Below are 21,070 nucleotides of genomic sequence, written 5' to 3'. Positions count from 1 at the left end.
TAGTTAAGTAAAGTAAAACTTAGAAAATGTACACAACTTACGGCCGTCATCCACAATCAACTTAGAAAATTTGCTGGGCTGATATACGTTGCTATGCAGTTGTTTGTTTACCTTTGATATGGAAACGTCAACTTACCGTAGATTTTGAAATTTTCCAAACCATACGTCAAGTTTCTAATTTTATTCCTTTTCATTGTAGAAGATCAGATTCATTTCCATTGATTCAAACTCCTAAGCTAAGTGAAATTTTCTAAGTTAAGTGATTGTAGATAGGCCATTACACAACACTCTTCTACGGCGGGTGTTCTGGCAATTGTGAACTATGCGCTAATGAGTCACATGTGTGTTGTGTGGTCGGTTGGGGTGGGGAAGTTGCAGCTATTTTAAGATTGTTTCAATGTCAAGTTTAGAGGAAGTTGAATTCAACCCTGGCGTTCAAGATAATTTTGACGTTCTGACAGAAGACCGATGGGCGACGGTGCATCCAAAATTGCATCCTTTTTTGATAGATGGCACTAAAACACACGCAATTTGTATCCAGAAGAGAGTCCTGAACATCGCGGAGCGGGAGCGTAGTGTGCGTTGAAGCAAGTTGAACGCGCGCGCATGTACGTACTCGGAGCCCTCACACAACCACAGCAGGCCTGGACTGGAGACTGGCGTTTTGGCTGGAAATAAACTGACGACTCACACAAGCTCACTCTTCCTCACTTGTCGAACGGCGGCGCTGGAAACAGATGAAAATTATTTTCATCCTCCGGAGAGAAGTTGATCCGAAAGCCACAAGTACAAAGTGCCACCAGCTATCAGTTGTGAAATCGTCCTTCGGAACCAGGAACCAACAATCGCGTCCTTCCAAAGTGTGTCGTGAATAATTGTGAAGTGAGAGTGCTCTAAATTCAACGGAAGTTATGGACAGTTTTCTGGTAGATTCCGATCCGGTCATCCCGAAGGATTTGGGCGACATGCCAAAGGAGCAGCAAAAGTTTGACCTCATTGCGAATGACGACGACAGCCACTCCCGTTTTATGGCCGCGGAAAAATCGGACAGTTCGAAGAAATTCCCTTCGGAGGTCACGGACCTGCTCGGGGATTCGTTCGCCATGTCCAACCCGGTTCCCGTGCCCCCGCCCGCAACCGCAGCCCACGACAATCGGGATCTCTTCCACGAGAAGGATAACTTTGACGACTTCTTCATGAAATCAGTGGAAGAGAAGAAAAATCCGGAACCTGCCGCGTTTGCACCGAGCTCCCTGATTGACATCGGCGGCGAGCCAGACTTTTTCGGTGCACAGAAGCAGCCAACCGCCTCCGTGGTGGATGACTTTGAAGACGCCAACCAGGCCGATGATCTCACCAAAGCCAAGGACACAATCGAGAGTGACTACATGAACCCGTACGCCGAAGTGCGGTCCAACCCGGCCAAAAAGGTCGAAGAACCACCGCTCGTCGCCGCCGACCCTCCAGCTGCTTCCACAAAGGACGACGACATCTTCAACGATTTCTCTAGTCATCAGGCCGCCAAACTCGACCAATTTTCCGAGCCAATGTTCGATGACTCACCGCCAACTCCGCCGATCGTGATCCCCAAAGCAGCTCCAGCCCCTGCTCCTGCTCCGGCCCCCGAACCGGTGGTCATCACCCCGGCTACCCCGAAGTCAGCTGATCCGCCCAAGGAGAAGCCCAAACCGGCCCCAACCCCGGTCGTCGTCGCCGAGCAAATCCAGGCCGAGAAGATCTTCAAGCAGTTTGGTTTAGGTAAGTACCCACCATATAAAGTCAACCAGCCAAGTTCTGTGTGCTGCGAACCAGACGGTGCAGAGATAATTGAAAAAAATACGTCAGTTTAATTCCATTTGGGCATGAGACAGAGAGAGAGAGAGAGTGAAGTGGATAAGCCTCGCAGAAGAAGAGCTGGAAAGAAGTGTCGAGTAGAGGCACTCATCACACTAATGAAATAACAATGAGTCACACACTGCACTGCACTGCTGCTCCTGCTGCTGGTGGGTACATCGCATTAGTGTGACCTCTGTGGTGGAAGTGCTGCTGTTCTGGAATAGAACAGAACTGATAACGCTGCCAGAGCTTGGAACATGCAGAAAGAGGGGACAGCAAATGTTTATCCATTGCGCCGTTTTTGTGTGTTTGTGTGGGATGTGCGACAATTTGAGCTTGCACAGATAAGCGCAGATTTTAGCGTTTCGCTAAATAAACGCAAAGGAATGAGCTTCATTTGGTCGACATCTTTTGTAAATAAGATGTAATTTAATTTGAAATATAATCCGCGTTCCACAATCTATTTCGTGGTTTTACATCAGAACCACCACGCAACTCAACACTCGAATTAAAGTCTGTCTAGATTATTCAAGATCTCGAGGCAAGACGGTGAGTAAGAGAAAAACTCTCTTTCCTGCAGATTTCTATCGAAAACTTTGCAATATTACAATAGCATACACAGAAAAAAAAAGTTGAATTTTGGAATATTGAAAATTTGGTAGGTTTAATATTACCTCTTTCTTTGAGTAATATTACATAAAAAATGTGTAAAAATGTGAACCTGATGAATATTCATCAAAAACTGATGAAAATTCATCATTTTCTGGGGTAAAATCAATCATTCTTTTTGACACAAAATCTGTCACCATTTCCTGATGAATATTACCATCATTTTTTTTTCTGTGCATGCTATTGTTTGGAAAGAAAACCTGTTCCTAATAGAGTTGTTCTCTACAATTTAGCAAATAGGATTTTCTTTTTATTTTTTTGATTTTGATTAAACTTTGTCATTTGAAGTAATTTTGCATCATTAGTTTTTCCATACAATTTTGGAGATTGATCATTAAAAGTCGGTATTTTAATGTATGGAATTCTATACCTTGAGATGGGATTATCTGATCGATTTGGTGTCTTCCGCAAAGTTGTTGGTTATGATTAGGACTTTTCAAATAAATAGGTACACGGAAACAAAAAAAAAACAACTTTTTTATATTTTCTATGCCAAAAAGTTTAATTTCCAAAGTATGTATTTTAGAATTATTGAAATTTGTTTTTTATTTTAGTGGAATAAAAAAGGCATCTTCTGAGCCATAGTGAGTGATGGTAAGAGTCACAATAAAAGTGCCAATTTTAAGCCAAGGTAAAGGTTCAAGGAACGCTATAGATCGTCTTCTTTAAATCGCTAATAACTTGGATCATTTTGCAGTCTTCGACAAAGTTGTCTGTCATAAAAATGTACATAAGAATCTTACACTTAACAATGATCCGAAAAATTTAACGCCATCTTATTGATAGAATTTTAAAATTATTGCTTTTCTCCATTTTTTTTTAATTTTTCCCATCAAAAACGATCAATAGTGACCCTTAAACCATAACCGATTTGCCTCAAAATTGACACAATTACTTTTGCTTACCTAAAGAATCGAGCCAGGGGGTATTTCTTAAGATTTTCCAAAATTTTCATTTTTTCTTGTCACCCTACACGGAGAAAAAGGAGTTACCAAATCGTGAACGTTTTGAAAAACGTACCATGCAATTTCAACACTATGTTCGTGGTTCCAATTTTTATTAACGCATTTTCACGATTTTTAGAACCCTTTTTTCTCAGTGTAGTGATTGTGCAAAATCTGGTCTAGGAAATATGAGCTTATTAAAAAATGCGGAATTATCGAAAATGATGATAACATTTATCAAAAATTCTAATTCGATGTTGCTTAATAAATCAAAAAATCCACCCATTGTCCACATTTGCATTATTTGCTCAAAAAGGTTTCTTTTTTTTTCTAAAAATCATAGCTCTTAAGCCAGATTTTGGACCAATGCCAAGGATAATGGGAATTAAACATATCTAAAAATTTCGAAAATTTAAAATACTCATTTTGGGAATTCAATTTTTAGTCTTAAAATTTCGGTGTATAAAAAATGGGATTTTATACGTGTACCATTTTTGCTGAATAGTCCTAAGGGAGCGTTCTTCAATTACGTAACGCATTTTTGGGATCTTTTACCCCCTCCCCCTCGTAACAAAATTTCCATATTTTTTTTAAATGTATGATGTTTGATATGAAGCGTAACAAAGTCTTCGACCTCCCCCCCACCCCAAAGTTTAATCTAAATAAAAAAAAATCGTCAAATGTATTGCGAAGTTGTAGAGTACTCCTCAATTGGTAAATTTGCCTTCTTCACTGAAGTAAACAACTCCAAAAATCACGAAAATTAAACTTTCATATTATGCCTTATACTGACCATAATTGAAGAAACGGCTAATATACACTTTTGTTAAAATCTAGATTTTTGCTCCTGGTTTAAAGCATTTTTTAAAACTTGAATTTCACTAAAATATTGAAGATTTGGTGATGGACATGCAAATCTCAAAACATCTTCACGGCAATCTCACGGCTCTCTGAAATCATGTAGAAATGTATGCAAAAATGTGTGATTTTTTAAGTTTGTAAAAACAAATGTGAACAATCAATGAAATGAGTCCAGAACACAGAATTATAACCTTTGACACTACATATTTACTACACATTGTTTTATTTTTTTAAGTTTTAAAATTGTGTTCACTTTGCTTTAATGAACTTGGAGGGAACGATTCTCTCGACTCTGTATTGTGGGTGTACCTGAATGTCCTTATAACATTTTAAATATGCTTCCAAAATTATTGTTGAAATTATTTTATTTTGAAAGCAATGAAAAGCATGTTTGAGTTGATTCTTTCGCAAATCGCGGCATCTAAAAAAAATCTAATTTCAAGCCCAACTTTGAAAAAAATTAAAATTTAAATGTATCACAAAATTCAAACAATCGTAAATTTGCTAAATTTCTATGAATTTATGAAAACTTCTAATGAAATTTGCAATGGCCAAAAGATCAGATAAACCTCTCGAAAGGACTCAAGCGATATTTATCTACTTTTAAAAAGCCCGCTATTTATTTTAAAGATTTTTTTTCTAGATCCGTTATGTGACCCGTATTTTTTTGGACTGTCTATTAATGAGAAATTAAGCCAAATATATATCAATATGATTATCCCACTTCATAGCATCATTAAAATGTTCGTTAAATTGTATTAAATACAGAATAATATAGATTATAGAACTATATTACTTAAAAAATCAAATGCATGGTTCAAACATAAAATCTCATTTACATAACGAGAAGTTTAACATATTGCCCTACCAAATTGTTGTTAGCATCGTATTTATTATAGAAATCTGCATCTTAAACACACAATTTTATCAATACATTTTCCACTCTGCTACTTTCTTTGCGTTCATTTAATTATCTTCAAACTGAATTTGTTTGATCTTATATTCATTTCTTAAAATTTTATATCCATTTTATTTATCACAATCTACATTTTCGTGCAAGTTTGTTATTCGATCTATTTAATTGTCCTGAGTAAGTATTTGCATTTTTACTAGCATTGTTTCCTCGTTCTTGTTCTTGTTAGTTTTTTTTATTTGGTACAAATTCTTTCATTGGTAAGTATTTATTACTCTTCTGTTTTGCTTTCACATCAAAACTTTCCACATTACACTCATATCTGCACACAAAATCATAACTGGTTTCATCCATGCATCACCAAAGGAATCAATAATCCACTAACTGCGTTTGCCCTCATTGACTGTCCCAGTTCCTAGTCCCCAGTAATGCGAGAAGAGGCAGGGGAAAACATTTTTCGCGTGCACGAAATCCATTCAACAAGTCGCAATTACTCTGAACCTGGAGGGTCGACCCCTTCGACTCATCTACATACGTGTACAAAATAACACACGAGTAATACTAACATTAAGGGTTTGTGACTCATTGTGACCCCTCCCTTTTCGGAGGGTGCTGAGACATGGGGGTGTCCTGAAATCTCCGTCTCTGTGTGGGCAAATGATGCACAGAACATGCAGGCAGATAAGCCAGAGTTTGTATTTATTGTTTTTTTTTTTTCAATGTTTGTGACTCAGAGTTGAAAGAGGGTGAGACAACTGCGCCGCCTGGTTTTAGCAATTCTGATGATGATGGACCTACTCGATAGGTGTCATGTGTCCGCCGCTTGTCGAACATTTGTGATTTGCATGCAAATGATTGAAATGATACGCAGCATCGATCAGGTCCTACCGCGAGCAGATTGTTTCATCTACCTGATGCAGCACAATACAGTTGTGTGCTCGTTTTGGAAAATGATGTTTTCTTGTTCCTGATTTTGTCTACTACAGTCGGACTCATCTCTGACTCACCGCCGACTGCGATCATGCGCAGTTAGGCACAGAGAACAACACGCACAAGTCGCAAAACAGTTTTGTAGAATATCCTTTTTTGTAGGTTGTTCAGAGCAAGGCTCACCAACACCAAGTTGAGGGCTAAGCTGCCTCAGAGAGAGAGTCTCGTACAAAGAGCGAACAAGATATGTGGGTTGTTGCAGTGGTTGAGAGAGGAGAGAGTTATCCTTTTTTGGGTTTCGCGAGAGAGTGAGAGAGTAGCGAATCTGCCAAGATATCCTGGTGAGGCCGTACGAGGATCCACTTCAGTAGTTGTCCGGTCGGATTCGCATGACAGTCGCCAGTCGGAGTATCATACATCGTCGGAGAAGGAAGAGTCGGTTAGGTCAGGTTGTTGAGCAGAGTGCGAGAGCGAGACGGGAGCTGTGATTGCAGAGAGAAAGAGTAGGAGACACGACGACGGCGACGACGTTTCGTTCAGGGAAAAATCGATATTCGCACTAAAGTGTTGTTCATACACGCCACAGCAGGACCAGGAAGAATCGTCCGCGAATCTGTCGAAATTGCTAGTTGTGAAATTTGGTACGGTCTAACCTTTCCTCGAAAAAAAAGTGACCTACTCTGGAACGGATATCGAGTGCTGTCGTCCCTTTCCTGTGAGTTTGTTCAGCGGAACCTGCGGTCGGTTCATTTCCGGAAAAAAAGTAGTGACTCTCTCGCGCTCCCGAGACCTCCACCCCGAAACCATGAACGGATTGGAAGGTTCGAAAGCATCCAACCAGCTCATGATCTGCAGCGTGATGAATCCTTGTAAGTTTTTTTTTTCGTGTGGTCGGGGAATTCCTTTGTACTCCTGCTGCTGCTGCGTATTTGCTCCCGATGCACCGAAATCTGACACTCTACCCTAAATTCTTGGATTAGTGACCCAAATGTGGCCCCGCGAGGCCACGGGCAATGCGAAAAACTTTTGGGTGGGGACCGCACGTTTCCACGATCTTGTTGTTGTCACGGGAAATTGGTTCGTGGAAAAGTGGAAAAACTACGTCCTTTGTTTCGAGCTCATCACGAGGGCCTATTCATTATTCAGCAGTTTAAAAGTAGAACTCTGCGTGTATGAATCTGCTTGAAAGTCCTTCTGGCCAGAAAAGAGAGAAAAAAAAGTTCGATTGAATTGTTTTGTTGTTTTTGTTGTTGGTTACATCGGTAGTGGTGTGCTATAATCGAGAATATTGTACATTATGTTATCTGTACCGACTATCTTTCGAGTGTTGGTATCGAACCTCGTAGGGCGCAACATAGCACAGAGTTCAGTCCAGTCCATTTCGGTGCAGTCGCAATGTCTGTGCAACTTGGTATTTGGGTGTGAGTGTGTGTGCTAGCTGCACTTGCACTTCCACGTTCATGGTAGTCCATAGTCCATTGGCCCCACCAACCCACCCACTTCCTAGTTTTCCCGTTCTTTTTCTTCGTCCTCGTCCAGACTTTGGACTGTGGATGCTAGAGATTTATTGGAAAATTAAATTCATTTCGATCAATGTTGTCTGCTGAAATAGACAGGCTTTGAAATGCGGATATGTTTTACCTGTTTTGAAATCGAATAGTTGGATAGATTTTCAAGTATTATCAATAAGTTTTTTTTTAATTTTGTTGAACTGTCTGACAATTGAGGTAAGGAAACACATTTTGATCATTTTGAGATTATTGAATTTTAATTAAAATTAAATCATTCCTTTAGAATCGGTCTAATATCATTTTGCAAAATATAGATAAAACAGTAAATGATAGTAAATATGTTTCCAAGAGCACATATCTTGACATTGATATTTGTTTATACTTTTCATAGTTTTTAGGTTTCTATTGTGGAAGCATAAAAAAAATCAAAATTTGTTGCATAAATCAGAATTTTACTGAAAAACTTATTCTACAGAAAATGCCTTTAAATCTGAAGATATTTTTGAATTTTGTTTCAATAACACCTTAAATGCATAAATTTTAAACAATTTTTTACTGTTCTTTGTGTAAAATTGTCCTGTAAGTCTGATACTGATTCGAACTCATTTTTATTGAAAAATAAATAAAAACTTTGAGAGTACTAACATAATAAAATTAATATTTTGATTTCTGGAACTTTGAAATCCACCTTTAAAAAATTTTGAACACTTCTCTTCCAAATTCCAATTGGGTTTCAACCATTCCGTTTTTATTCGATTCGTAATTTTAATTATGCAAACAGAAATTTAGCCAACTTTTCAATTTGTGGTCCAAATCGCAAAAAAGTAAAGTTTGTAGCTTTTATGTCTTCAACATTTTTTTTTTAATGGGAAGAAGCAATTTTTTGGCTTGGTTGAAAATTAGGGTGGTTCACGATTAGGGTGTTTTCGAAAATCTAACTTTCCATCAGTGTTGTAAAAATATCAAACTATTAGCTCTCAGCGGTTACAATTATCAATCTAGAATACTCACACCCCAAATACAGCTGCTCTTCTTACCGTATTGATATTCTAAGCCACAAAAATGAATCTCTCAATCTACGCCTTCTATGATTAATATTATCAATATCATCACAGCAAACTCTCAAAAATATTTTTATACGTGGCAATTCTGGGTTATGTTATAAAGAAAAATGTTGTTGTGGGCACTTTTAAATCTCTGAAAAGCAACCATTTTCGGTTTGGAAATAGTAGTTTATGTTGAAAAAAGAGGATTTTTTCAGCACGAGTCGTACATTTATCCAACGAGGTTCACCGAGTTGGATAAATACGAAGAGTGCTGAAAAAATCAAGTTTTCCAACGAGTTCAATACAACATTTTTTGCAATTCCAAAAAACACACACTGAGTGAAATTTTAAGTCAAATTTTCATGTATTTTGTCAATAAATCGTTTGAATCAAAAAAATGTTGAAAAGTGTTACTTTTCGAAACAAGTGCTGAAAAGTTCAACTTTTCAGCATTTATTTTAAAAAGTGTTGCTATTCGATTCTATTATTTTTGGTACAGAAAAGTAGGCTTTTTCGTCGTTCAAGAATGACAGGAAAAGTGAGTAGTTTCACGACGGAATTGCAAAAAAACTTATACAGTTATACTTATTTATTTTTGTGAATATCGCAATACAAAATAGTCTGCTCTTTAAAATTATGATTTGTTTTGTTATATTATTTAAAACAAATGCTGATAAGATTACGTCGCTTGTGTGCTATCATATGACAATGACCATTTAGTTTGGATTATAAATATATCATCCAGAGAAAAAATCGGAAGGGAACTCTCCTTCCTCTCTCGCGCGCAAAAAAACGGTAAAAGGAAACTATTCGTCGGGAAGTCGATTTCTCCACTGTTCGCAGATGAACAATGTTTGTAAACAAAACGAAATAAACTGATTTAAGTGGTGCTAACAATGAGAATCACAAAAAATCTTCTACTAATACATGAACTCATTTTAGACCAAAATGATCGTTGTCAGAAGGCACGCAAACGACGAACAACGACGAAGGAAGGAATAATTTTAATGAGTTAAAAATATTAAATATTAAATATTAAATAAATAATAAAGAATAATTTTAATGAGTTGTTTTAAACTGAACTAAAAAAAATATGTAAAATATTTTTTGTTCGTCACCTTATAATCAAACTAATAAACCCGCATTGCCACAAATTCAACATAATGCCCAATAATTGCTAATCCTGCTGGAGCCAATCCGGCTAGACACTTAATGTCTAGTAGACAGGGATTCGCACCACTAACACATGTTCTCTGCACACACACAAACCCACACTCACACACGTCTTTCGCATAAATTCACCGCTATCCCGAGCTCGAAATTCCCATATTAAAATGTTCCTCTTTTCCTTTATCGTGTTTTTTTCGCTTCCTTTGCAGATGCCTGGTTCAAGCCGGAAAAACTTCATCCTAGAGGTAAGTGCTGCTTTGTACTAACTAGATGTAGGTAGTTATAACTAAGTGCTGCATGTAATGCGGAATTTCCCAAAAGAGAGCGAACAAGTAAAAAAAAGCGTCAAAAATTTCGCACGTTTGCCGGTAAAAGGTGACACACCTTTTTTTCTTTCTCCCTCGTGCTCTTTATTGCAATCTTACTAATGTCCTAACACGATAACATGACAGCTAATCAAATCTGGGTAAGGACGGCGAGACCAGATTATTCCGTTTCGCATTCACTGTCAATTTTTATGGGCCCCGTTGAACGGGGTTTTCTTCGAGTTTCGAACCATTTGGATCGATATTGACCCGGCCGGCCGGCTTCTGCAGGGAGGAAAATGTGCTTATTTTCTTGTCTTTATTGCCGAGCGATTTTCCACACGCTGATCAAGTGTCGGCGGTGCACTCGAAGAACACTACAGTTCATGCTTTTCTTTTTGCTGGATTCATCGCGTTAATGTTGCTTTTTTGAAGGTCAATTTGTAATTCGACATGCATAATCTCGGAAAGAAAATACCCTTTGATTTGAAAAAAAAAAACAAGAAATAGTGAGCTTTTTTTCTCTCCTGCTTTGCTTGTGTCCAATGTGATATACAATGTCGAATGCAAAAATCAATAAAGAGACATTTTTTTTTTCACTTTTGCTGTCATTTAGAGAAATATCTGCTTTATTATATTTCTAAAAACAAAGTACAGAAAGGTGTTGCCTAAGATCTGCTTCTAAAAATAATGTTGAGTCATACTTTTTTTGCGAGATTTAGTCATTTTAAAGAGTCTGTTAATTTGGAGTTTATTCATTTTTTGATAAGTGTTTTTAGACAGGGGTTTCAGCTCTCGCTTAGTCGACTTACATAATTTGTTTCATCCAATGATTGTACAGTCGACTCTCTGGCTGTCGATCTTCTCAATATCAATAATTCTCCATCTATCGATGAATTCTTCAGTCCCTTCAATCTGCATACTTCAATTATCTTCATTCCTCGATATTTTCCCTTGCTTGAAGGATCTCTTCCTCGACGGTCCCTTGGATTCTGTTTGCTTTAAAAATCTCTTCCGGTTGTCAATAATTTCACTTTCTCATGGCTTGCATAGACATTTTTCTTGGCGAAACGAAGCTTTGAAGGGTGTTTGACATTAGTTTGTTTTTGTTTGATGGACGTTGCCATGATTCTCTCCCATAGCTGGGCATCAAGAAAAAAATATTTTCAATCGAGTCTTCATTTTGCATCTTTCTGTAAACTGATGATTCTCTTCCTCGACGGTCCCTTGGATATTGACAACCAGAGAGTTGACTGTATTTTAATTAAATTGTGGATCTCCAAAACTCTGCATGTTGTCAATAGCCAATTGTATTTTGATTAGTACAACAAATTAACATGAATTGAAATAAATAAATAAACCTCAATTTATGTTTTTATAAAAAAATTAACTGGATTTGTGTAAAAAGGCTTTTAAAAACAACAGTAAAAAAATGATTAAATCACAAATTTAACAAGTTTTGTTTAAATTCTTTGCAGTTTTTGACATATTTTTTTTCAATTTTCATATTTTAATTTCAAATTAGTTTAAAAAGTACATAACCTTTGAGTTAGTAAAAAAAAAGGTTTTTGAAACAATTGTAAACACTTTAAATAAGAATACAAATGTCTAGTTTATTACTTCTAATTTTAAGAAAATAGTTTGAATTAAATTGCATAATTTTCAAAAACCATCGGAAATCGATCGATCGGTCGAATCGATTAATCAGTGAAACGTTTGTTTCCCGCTTTGGTTCGTCGACCGAGTGTTTGACCAACTCAAAACTAATAAAGTGTCGAAAAGTATTACTTTTCGATACAAGTGTTGAAAAGTTGATCAATTTGTCCCTGTAGAATGACATTAATAGTAGTTTATGCAACTAGTTGCAAAAAGAAGATTTTTTCAGCACGAATCGTAAAGTTATCCTACGAGTTTTACCGAGTTGGATAAATACGACGAGTGCTGAAATAAAAACAAGTTTTGCAACGAGTCGCTTACAAATTTTTTTGCCATTTCGAAAAATGCTTCTAGAATAGAATTTTATGTCAAACATTCATTTTTTTGTAATTTCACCGTTCAAAACAGAAAAATATTGAAAAATGTTACTTTTCGATTCAAGTGTTGAAAAGATCAACAAAAGTAGAACTTTGCAGCACTATAATTGCAAAAAGTAGTTTTTTTTTGTGAAACGGAATTGCAAAGATCCTCCTTTTGCATTTTTTTTCCGGGGCATTAGTTTTATATAACTTATAATTAAATAATTTAAATCATGACTTCTGGTTTCGTGTAAAAATTATAAAATTAAAAAATAATTATTTCTTAAAATTCAAATTTTCAAAGGAACAACAATTTACAAATTCTGACCTTTGTGATCTCAGATTATGCAAACTGAAAAAAAAAATATTTTTTTTTATGAATTCATGGAACTATTGTATTATTTCCCGTAAAAGCATATGTGTTTCTATGTATAATAGTAGTTTATGCAACAAGTTGCAAAAAGAGGATTTTTTCAGCACGAGTAGTACATTTATCCAACGAGGTTCACCGAGTTGGATAAATACGACGAGTGCTGAAAAAATCAAGTTTTGCAACGAGTTCCATACAACATTTTTTGCAATTTCGAAAAACACCCATTGAGTGAAATTTTAAGTCGAATTTTCATGCATTTTGTCAATAAATCGTTTAAATCAAAAAAATGTTGAAAAGTGTTACTTTTCGAAACAAGTGCTGAAAAGTTCAACTTTTCAGCACCCATTTCAGTGCTGAAAAGTAGAACTTTTCAGCATTTATTTTGAAAAGTGTTGCTATTAGATTCTGTTATTTTTGGTACAGAAAAGTAGGCTATTTCGTCGTTCAAGAATGACAGGAAAAGTAAGTAGTTTCACGACGGAATTGCAAAAAGTATCTTGTGTGGTCAAGTATTGAAAATTCAGCTTGCAAAATATTTTTTTAAATATTATTATTTACTCTCTCCGCGACCGAGGGATAAACCTTAAATTAAAATGTCTTCATTTTGAAACTTGTTGCATAAACTGCAATTTCAATCCCCTACCATATTACACCATGACATGCTTAAACATTTTCGGATCAATCAGATTGTAGAAAACAGTTTCAAGAGCGGTTTCCCTAAAAAATGTTTATTTTGGCTTCAATATAAGCAGATGTAATTTCTTTAAATAAAAAGTGATTATCTCTTAAATTTCTGAATTTAATTCCCATTCAGGAGATGAACACCGCCTACTGATTCATTTTTTATGATTCAGATAAATAATTTAAATGGATTTCATAATTTTCTTGTAAAATTTTCATGTTTCTTAAAAAATCATCATCATTACAAAAACTGAGTATGCGGTATTCATAATTCGAAAGGGCCTTTAGTCTTTTGGATAATAAATAGTTTTTCAATGAAACACTCTAAGGCGTCATCCATAAAGTAAGTCACGGTTTAGGGGGGGGGGGGAGTTGTCGCAAGCGTGACAAAGTGTGACAACGGTGGGAGGGGGGTCCGTGAGAGTGTGACGTCACGCTAGGATATTTGTTGAATACTGAAAATTCAGTCTTAAAATATATTAAGAATAGTTTGATAAACTTTGATACTTATGGATGACGCCTAAGTTTAGCACTGTTGCTAAAATTTGTATCCAAGCAATCTGTTGCAGTATTTGCATACACAGAAAAAAAAATCATGGTGATATTACATCTGGGAAGGGGTACATCTTTTATGTCAGCAAAAATGTGTAATTTTACCTATGGTAATGTGTAATTTTACCTATGGAAATATGTAATTTTACCTCTTTTCTGGTGTAATGTCATTTTTTCAGTCTAAATTGAAGTAAAATTACAACATAAAAGAGGTAATATTCAACCTCCCAAAATTACAGCTTCCAAATTTACATTATTTTTTACTGTGTAACACATTGTACAAAAAAAAAGATTTTTGTTTAGTCGTATTGGAGTTTCCAGCTTGGATTTTGGGTTTATTTAAAAGAAAACTAGAAATCTGGAAAATTTTGTACGGATACTTTTTATCAAAGGTAAAATATTGGTCAAATATGTAGTAAGAGTCTTCCAAGGCATATTTAGAAGAAATTTGAGGGATATTTACATAAATTTATCGATTTTCAGTTACCTTTTTTTAATAAGATTGAAGATTTATATCTTTAAAAAAGTTATTTGAGACTCCGACGAGTCTTTCCTTCATGGTGCCAAATATCAAACCTACCGATTTTTTATGTTTTATTGCCAAAAAAAAGACCTACAAATCTTTTTGAACATAATAAAAATTATAAAAAAAACAAAAAACAAAAAATAAACCAAATTAGACGAGAAATTTTTTAACGCCTGATCTGCGTGAAATCGTACACCTCTCCACTCAAATCACATTGCATTTTAGCGCTAACTCAATTAAATCTCTGTTTTAAGTCGCGCGCGCCCTCACCACACCATCCCACACACGCACACGTCCGAAACCCCGTTTTTTGCTCAATGAATGGTACCGCAACAACCGCATCATCTGTATTTGTGAAATCGCACACCGCACAACGACGCCGACGTCGCGTATTATTTTTTCGAACGCGCCAAACTCTTCACCTGATGCCATCCAGATGAGTCGAAATCCACACAAAAAAAAATCGTCATTGCGGTTTCCCGCGGTTCATGTGTCTACTTTGCCGCCGCCGCCGTCGCCTACTGCAATCCTAGTCTCGGTGTATTAGCAGCGGCTTAGTCAGTTTGTGTCGCGCGCGCATGCACTTGACTATATCTTTTGGCTCACTCATTTGAGAGAGAGAACGCGCGCGGATATTCGTGAGTGAGCGTCGTGATATTCGTCGTCGTTTGAACGTAATTTTAGTCTTAGTCGAAAATAGCCATTAAGGAGAGGACAGCGCGAGAGGAGAATAAGGAGAAAAGTTATTAATAAAATCGGATTTTCTTCGCGGCAGCTTTTCTCACACGGAGCACGGAGTGACGGATTTTTTTCTGTTGTTTTTCCCCCTTTACAGGGATAAATTGTAATTTATTCTATATTAAGGCCCAGGCCAAGAAGAAGAAAGGCCGTGGTCGTCGTCGCGATCTCAACTCGAACTCTCGAGAGCGAACATCATCATTGTTTTATTCGCGAACGGATCGTTTCGGGATCGGCGTGCGGGAAAAATCGACGGCGAGTGTGCGTGTGTGGGAGTGTGAGGGCTTCTGGAAAATCGTCTTCTTTTCCAGATAATATCGAGTGGTTCAAGTGAAGATCGTTGCACGGAAAACTGCTCACTGCTGCACGATGTCTTTTTCGCTGGAAGATTTGAAGCTGCTGCGGGAGATCGAGTTCAGCAAGGAGGGATGTAAGTGTGTGTGTGTGTTGGACAGTCACTGGGGGTGACTTTCCGGTGGCAATTCACCCAGAACTCTGCGCCTCCTGTGGCCCAGAATCGAAATCGGATCCGGTTTGGTCAATCGATCGGATCGACTTATTACGTTGTTCATTTGAGCGCTGCATTTGTGTAATATTCAATGGTGCAGTGAGTGCGGTGTGGATGATATTTAAATCTGTGACAACCCCCCTACCCCCTGTTTAGGGGGGACACGGGAATCAAAAGGGGAAGAAGAAGCCGTGTGTGTTTGTGTGTATTTTACAAAATGTGCAGTGTGTGAATAAATACTAAAGTGGACTGCGGCGTTGCGCTGCTGCACAACACACATGGATGGACAGCGAGGGGATTTCAAACTGCTGCTGAAACGCAGAGAGCAGAACGAGGAGAAGATTCTCGCCGCTGTCACTTTGGTTACGTAAAACAAAATCATTCGCCTGAAATGTGACAAAAGAGAAGCAGTGGCATTGAATCAATCGGCGACCACCACGGACTGACCGAATGACCGCACCGGCGTCTAGTTCAGCGCAGATCATCAGCAGGATTCTTTTTATAAAAATACACATTTCGCATTTTTATAGGTGTGCTACACGGTACGAAGTTCTAGCTGGTCAAGCTGGTGGAAACGTGGTTGTGCTTTACAGCACACGCTACGCGCTGCCGTTTTTCAGACAGTCTCAGCTAAAGTGCAACTGTCGCTTTGGCTGGTGGTTAACCCCTGTGTGGCCACGAAGTTTTGTTAATTTAGGTTTCACTCATAAAGATCGTTTATCGAATTCAAAATTTTTGGCGCATTAAAATTTCTTCAAAAATAATGAATTAAATCTTAAATCTCTCTTAAACCCAGTAAACAACCAGTAAAAAAGTCATGATAATATTTCAATTGGAAAAATGGACAGATTTGTGTCCGGAAAAAATGAGTGATACAAGGATAAAAATGATGGTAATATTCCTCAGGGAAAGATGACAGATTTTGTGTCAAAAAAAAGTGTAATGTTGCATTAGGAACTGGTGAATTTTCATCAAATTTTGATGAATTTTCATCAGGCTTAGATTTTTTACATTTTTTATGTAATATTACTCAAAAAAGAGGTAATATTCTACCTACCAAATTTTCACCCTTCCAAAATTCAACTTTTTCCCAACTATTTACCACTAATTACACTTATTCAACCTAAATTTTTATTAAAAAGGGGTGATATTCAACCATCACTTTTTTCAACAATCCAACATCATTTTTTTTTTCGTTTTGCATGAAGAAGCTATTATTTTTGTACTTTAATTTAAAAAACAATACTAAAACTGTATACCTAAATTTATTTTTTAATGGCCCAAATTTGGTTTATTTTTTTTGCTTTTATGGTGTTTTTGCATACGAATCTCTTATTGTTTAAAATTTGTGAAAAATTAGTTTTCCTCATTGTCATCTAGGGGAACGGCATTTATTTCTATCAGGTGCCTAATGAATGACATATCAGCGCTTTGGCGATTGCAGCATCCAAAAAGCGTTTTCATTCCATATTAAGGAAATAAAAAAGCTTAATGGGAAGTGTGCAAGCAAGTTTATATCAGAACTTTTGCAAAACTATCGGAATTTGTAACTTGGACTGATACTTTAACCTGCCAAACAAACCTGCCAAACGCGATACAGTCCAGATTCGATTATCCGAAGGCCTTGGCAAAATTTAATTTCGGATAATCGAATCACGACAAATTTGTTTTTTTTTGCTGTCTTATTTTTGTTTGTTGAGCTTTAGTATGGCCCTTCAACTACTCTAAAGTGATTTAGAATTGCTGAATCCAAAAATGCATGTTTTAATTTTACAGGTAATCAACCATTCACATTTACTAAAATGGGGTCGCAGAACTCGAATTTGATGTTTAAAGCAAGAAAATAAAAATTGAAAACGAAAAAAAAATTGTTTGTCCGTGATTCGATTATCCGAAGCTCTGGATAATCGAAACTTCGGATAAGCGAGTCTGGACTGTATCTCGAAACTATCGGCTGATTTTCAATGTAAAAAATATTCTTGTAAAAATAATCTAATCTCTATAAAAATAATGAAGAAATTTTTAAATCGACAAAAACCATTGAAGAGTGGTTAATCTTTTGTTTTGGACATTTTTAAATCTTGGGTTCGGTTTAAATTTTCAAATTTATTATGGTTGAAAAGAGCAGAAAATTTTCCAATTATTTCATTTTTATCAACCAATAGTTGCCAAGATTTTGTGAGTTGAGAAATTTAGGGCTACTTATGTAACACTAAAAAAACTAATTTTTATTTGTCATTTTAAATTTAAACATTAAGAAGCTGTATCTCAACAACCATCAGTCTGATTAACAAAGTCAAATGATGAAAATTGCTGGTATATTTTGTTCAGCTTTTCAAAAATATGTTTAGCAAAAGTCTTTACACAGTATTTTAAAATTTCAAAAAATGATAATTCATAGAAAACAAAACATCGAAAAATGTCACTTACTTAAAAATGTTGTTCCACTTCCTCTCAAAAAAAAAACACAAAAAATAGTAATTTTCGACTGCAATTTGATTTAGCATCTTAAATAATGGATGATAGTGTTTTCGTTTCCCCCCCCCCCCCACAAAATAACTGTTTTTTTCAAAAATTCAAATCTCCGCTACCAGATTTTGCACTATACTAAGTTCAAGCACAAAAGATGTCTTTTTTGATAAACTAAAAATAAAAAATTGAATTCCTTTATGGTTCTCACATTTATAAACAACAATTCACGATTACGGAAACTGTTTTATTTTTTCAGTGTGTCCTGGAATTAACCTGTCAGAATGAAATCATTTTTTTTTTTCGATAAAACCTTACAACTTACAATTTTGATCCTTCTTTTAAATTCATCATCAGTATTTTAAGATTATTTTAGAATTACGAATAAATAGAGAAAGTTTTTTTTGAAATTCCGTCGTGAAACTACTTACTTTTCCTGTCATTCTTGAACGACGAAATAGCCTACTTTTCTGTACCAAAAATAACAGAATCGAATAGCAACACTTTTCAAAATAAATGCTGAAAAGTTCTACTTTTCAGCACTCAAAGGGGTGCTGAAAAGTTGAACTTTTCAGCACTTGTTTCGAAAAGTAACACTTTTGAAAAAAAATTTGATTTAAGCGATTTATTGACAAAATACATGAAAATTTGACATGGAATTTCACTCGGTGTGTGTTTTTTGGAATTGCAAAAAATGTTGTATAGAACTCGTTGCAAAACTTGATTTTTTCAGCACTCTTCGTATTTATCCAACTCGGTGAACCTCGTTGGATAAATGTACGACTCGTGCTGAAAAAATCCTCTTTTTGCAACTTGTTGCATAAACTACTATTTCCGTAATTTAATTTTATTTTAGTGACTCCGTATATTTTTTTTGTCTGGTCAATGAATGATTTCAACATAAATAAACAGTGAAAAATATCTACTAATTGTTTGCGTTTTTTTACATCAAAAATAATGACGGTATGTCGAAGGTTAACGACTTCGTCAAAGCTCACTTTAGAGCGGAATGACGACGACGACGACGCCACCTTTGAGAGCACATATTTGATATTCTTCCTCTTTACTTTTTTTCTTTCTTCAAAAGTGTGATTTTTCTTCACGCTTCGCGACCGCATATTCCACCGGGAACAGAATTTGTACAGGTGCAAAATAATCCCATTTGCGAAAAAGAAAGAAACATGTCGGGGGAAAAAAGAAGATTTCAATTTCGTTGAAACGACCATTTTGGTGCCACACCAGTTGCGCGAGAGTGAATCTTTACACTTTGCGCGCTTGATGGTGTGTGTGATTTACAGCTGATGCACTAATCTGCGATTAATTAGCGAAGAGATTTATAGGTTTTTTTTTCCTTTTCGTGGCGGATGCTTTAAGCTTCTAATTGGTTGCATTTCGTCTTCCATCGGTCAAAATGTGCCCAAAACTATTCAAATTATTCTTGCTTTTTTCTTTCCATGCGGTGAAAGTAAAATAAAATCACGTGGGGACGACGTTTTGGCCACGATTTTGCTGTGAAAATTTGGCACCCAGCAAACATGTGTGTGTTTGTGTCTCAGGGCGAATTCACGCTAAATGATGATCTTCTCTCGTTGGAAAGAAAAATAACAATCGCACCTACGTATTTTTCTTCTGGTAGCAGCGGTGACGCCACAGACTTTTTTTTTATGTGACGAATGTGATAATGATGATGAATGAAGACATTTGTTCAGCCACTGACTGTTTGCTACTGTTGCTGCGCAGGATCAGCTTTTATATGGTATCGGATTTTTGAGTGACGTGCAAAATTGAACCTTTTTATCAAATATTTTTTTTATAATTAAAATGTTTAAATTCAGACTTAAAAAAAATAAATTTCGAATTTCAAGCCCAACTTTATTTTGAAGCTAAAAGTGCTAAGCTAAAACTTACATGATAACGAGAATGCAGAAAATTTGCAAAATATCAATGAATTTATGAAAAAAAATCTTAAGTATTATATATTTTTCCTATCTGTGGTCTGGAAATTCAAAATTTAAAAGTGCCCTATTTGATTGAAAATGCAAAACTAAATGTTATACAATGTATTAAAAATAGTTCACAATCTCTGATACAAGTTTTTTCAATTAAAATTTAAATTTTCAATAATATTATTTTAGCTCCTGATCTTTTGAGGCATTTTTGGAAGAGGGAGGGGGGGGGGGGGGTTACGAAAAAGCGTATTTTTCGCAAAAAAAAATAAATTTAAAACATAGTTTTTAAATCACAATATTAATATCATGAGACATGTCATTTTATGGGAAATTTTATGTACTTTTTGAATCTGAAAACGGTCATTTTTTCAATAAGAACAAAATTTGTTATTTTAAAATTACGTGTTTTTGCAGGGTTATTTTTTAGAGTGTAGCAATGTTCTATAAAGTTGTTGAGCAGACGAAAACAAAAATTTGAATATATAAAAATAAAAGGTTTGTATGTGTTCTTCACGAGTTATCAAAATTTTACTAAAAAAGTTTTTCTAAGGGTTTATTTGACCAGCTCTGACCAGTTTTTCGAATTTTTAACCCCTCATACTCAATCGTGTACTTTTTAATTGATTTTTTTTTGAAAAGTTTGATTCAGCTGATCCGTCAATAACGGTGTAGCAGCTCAATGGCAATCAACCATGCTCGTGCTTGATAGTTTTTTCAAGTGTTTGCTAATTGATAGTTTTTTTTAAAGTGTTTCCTATTATAAGGAAGGTAAATTTGAAGTCAAATCATCCCTTCCCATTTTTTTCTAAAATTTCCATTTTCTCGTTTTAGATTTTTTATTTTGAGTGAATTTTATTCTATGAAAAAATTTACTTATCTTGTTTTATATTTTTCTTAGCACCAATTAAATTGATATGGTTTTGTTTACATAAATTGGTCATCAACGAAAAAGACATTTTTTGAGATCGGTGTTTCGCTGAACATTGACAATGATAGAAGAAAAATATAAAACATAAATAAAATATAAAGAAAAATATAAGTTATTTTTTTCATAAAATAAAATCTGCTCAAAAA

The 21,070-nt window shown here is 35.7% G+C and overlaps 1 protein-coding gene across 4 annotated transcripts in view; it reads left to right on the top strand.

Annotated features, from left to right (window-relative positions):
* Positions 1-522: 522 nt before the first annotated feature.
* Positions 523-21,070, top strand: part of LOC120412448 (reticulon-1-A-like) — a 38,947-nt gene continuing 18,399 nt past the window's right edge. Inside the window, exons 1-2 of one of the 4 annotated variants that reach the window (XM_039572906.2) lie at positions 523-1,758; positions 10,090-10,125. In XM_039572906.2, the coding sequence (XP_039428840.1) occupies positions 912-1,758; positions 10,090-10,125 (883 nt within the window). In that variant the 5' untranslated portion in view covers positions 523-911. Of the gene's footprint in view, positions 1,759-6,516; positions 7,023-10,089; positions 10,126-15,012; positions 15,501-21,070 lie in introns of those variants that run through there. The other 3 variants (XM_039572908.2, XM_039572907.2, XM_039572911.2) reach the window with 3 other exon arrangements.

The sequence above is a fragment of the Culex pipiens genome, chromosome 2, assembly GCF_016801865.2.
Source record: "Culex pipiens pallens isolate TS chromosome 2, TS_CPP_V2, whole genome shotgun sequence".
NCBI lineage: Eukaryota > Metazoa > Arthropoda > Insecta > Diptera > Culicidae > Culex > Culex pipiens.
This window is presented reverse-complemented; position numbering and strand designations above follow the sequence as displayed.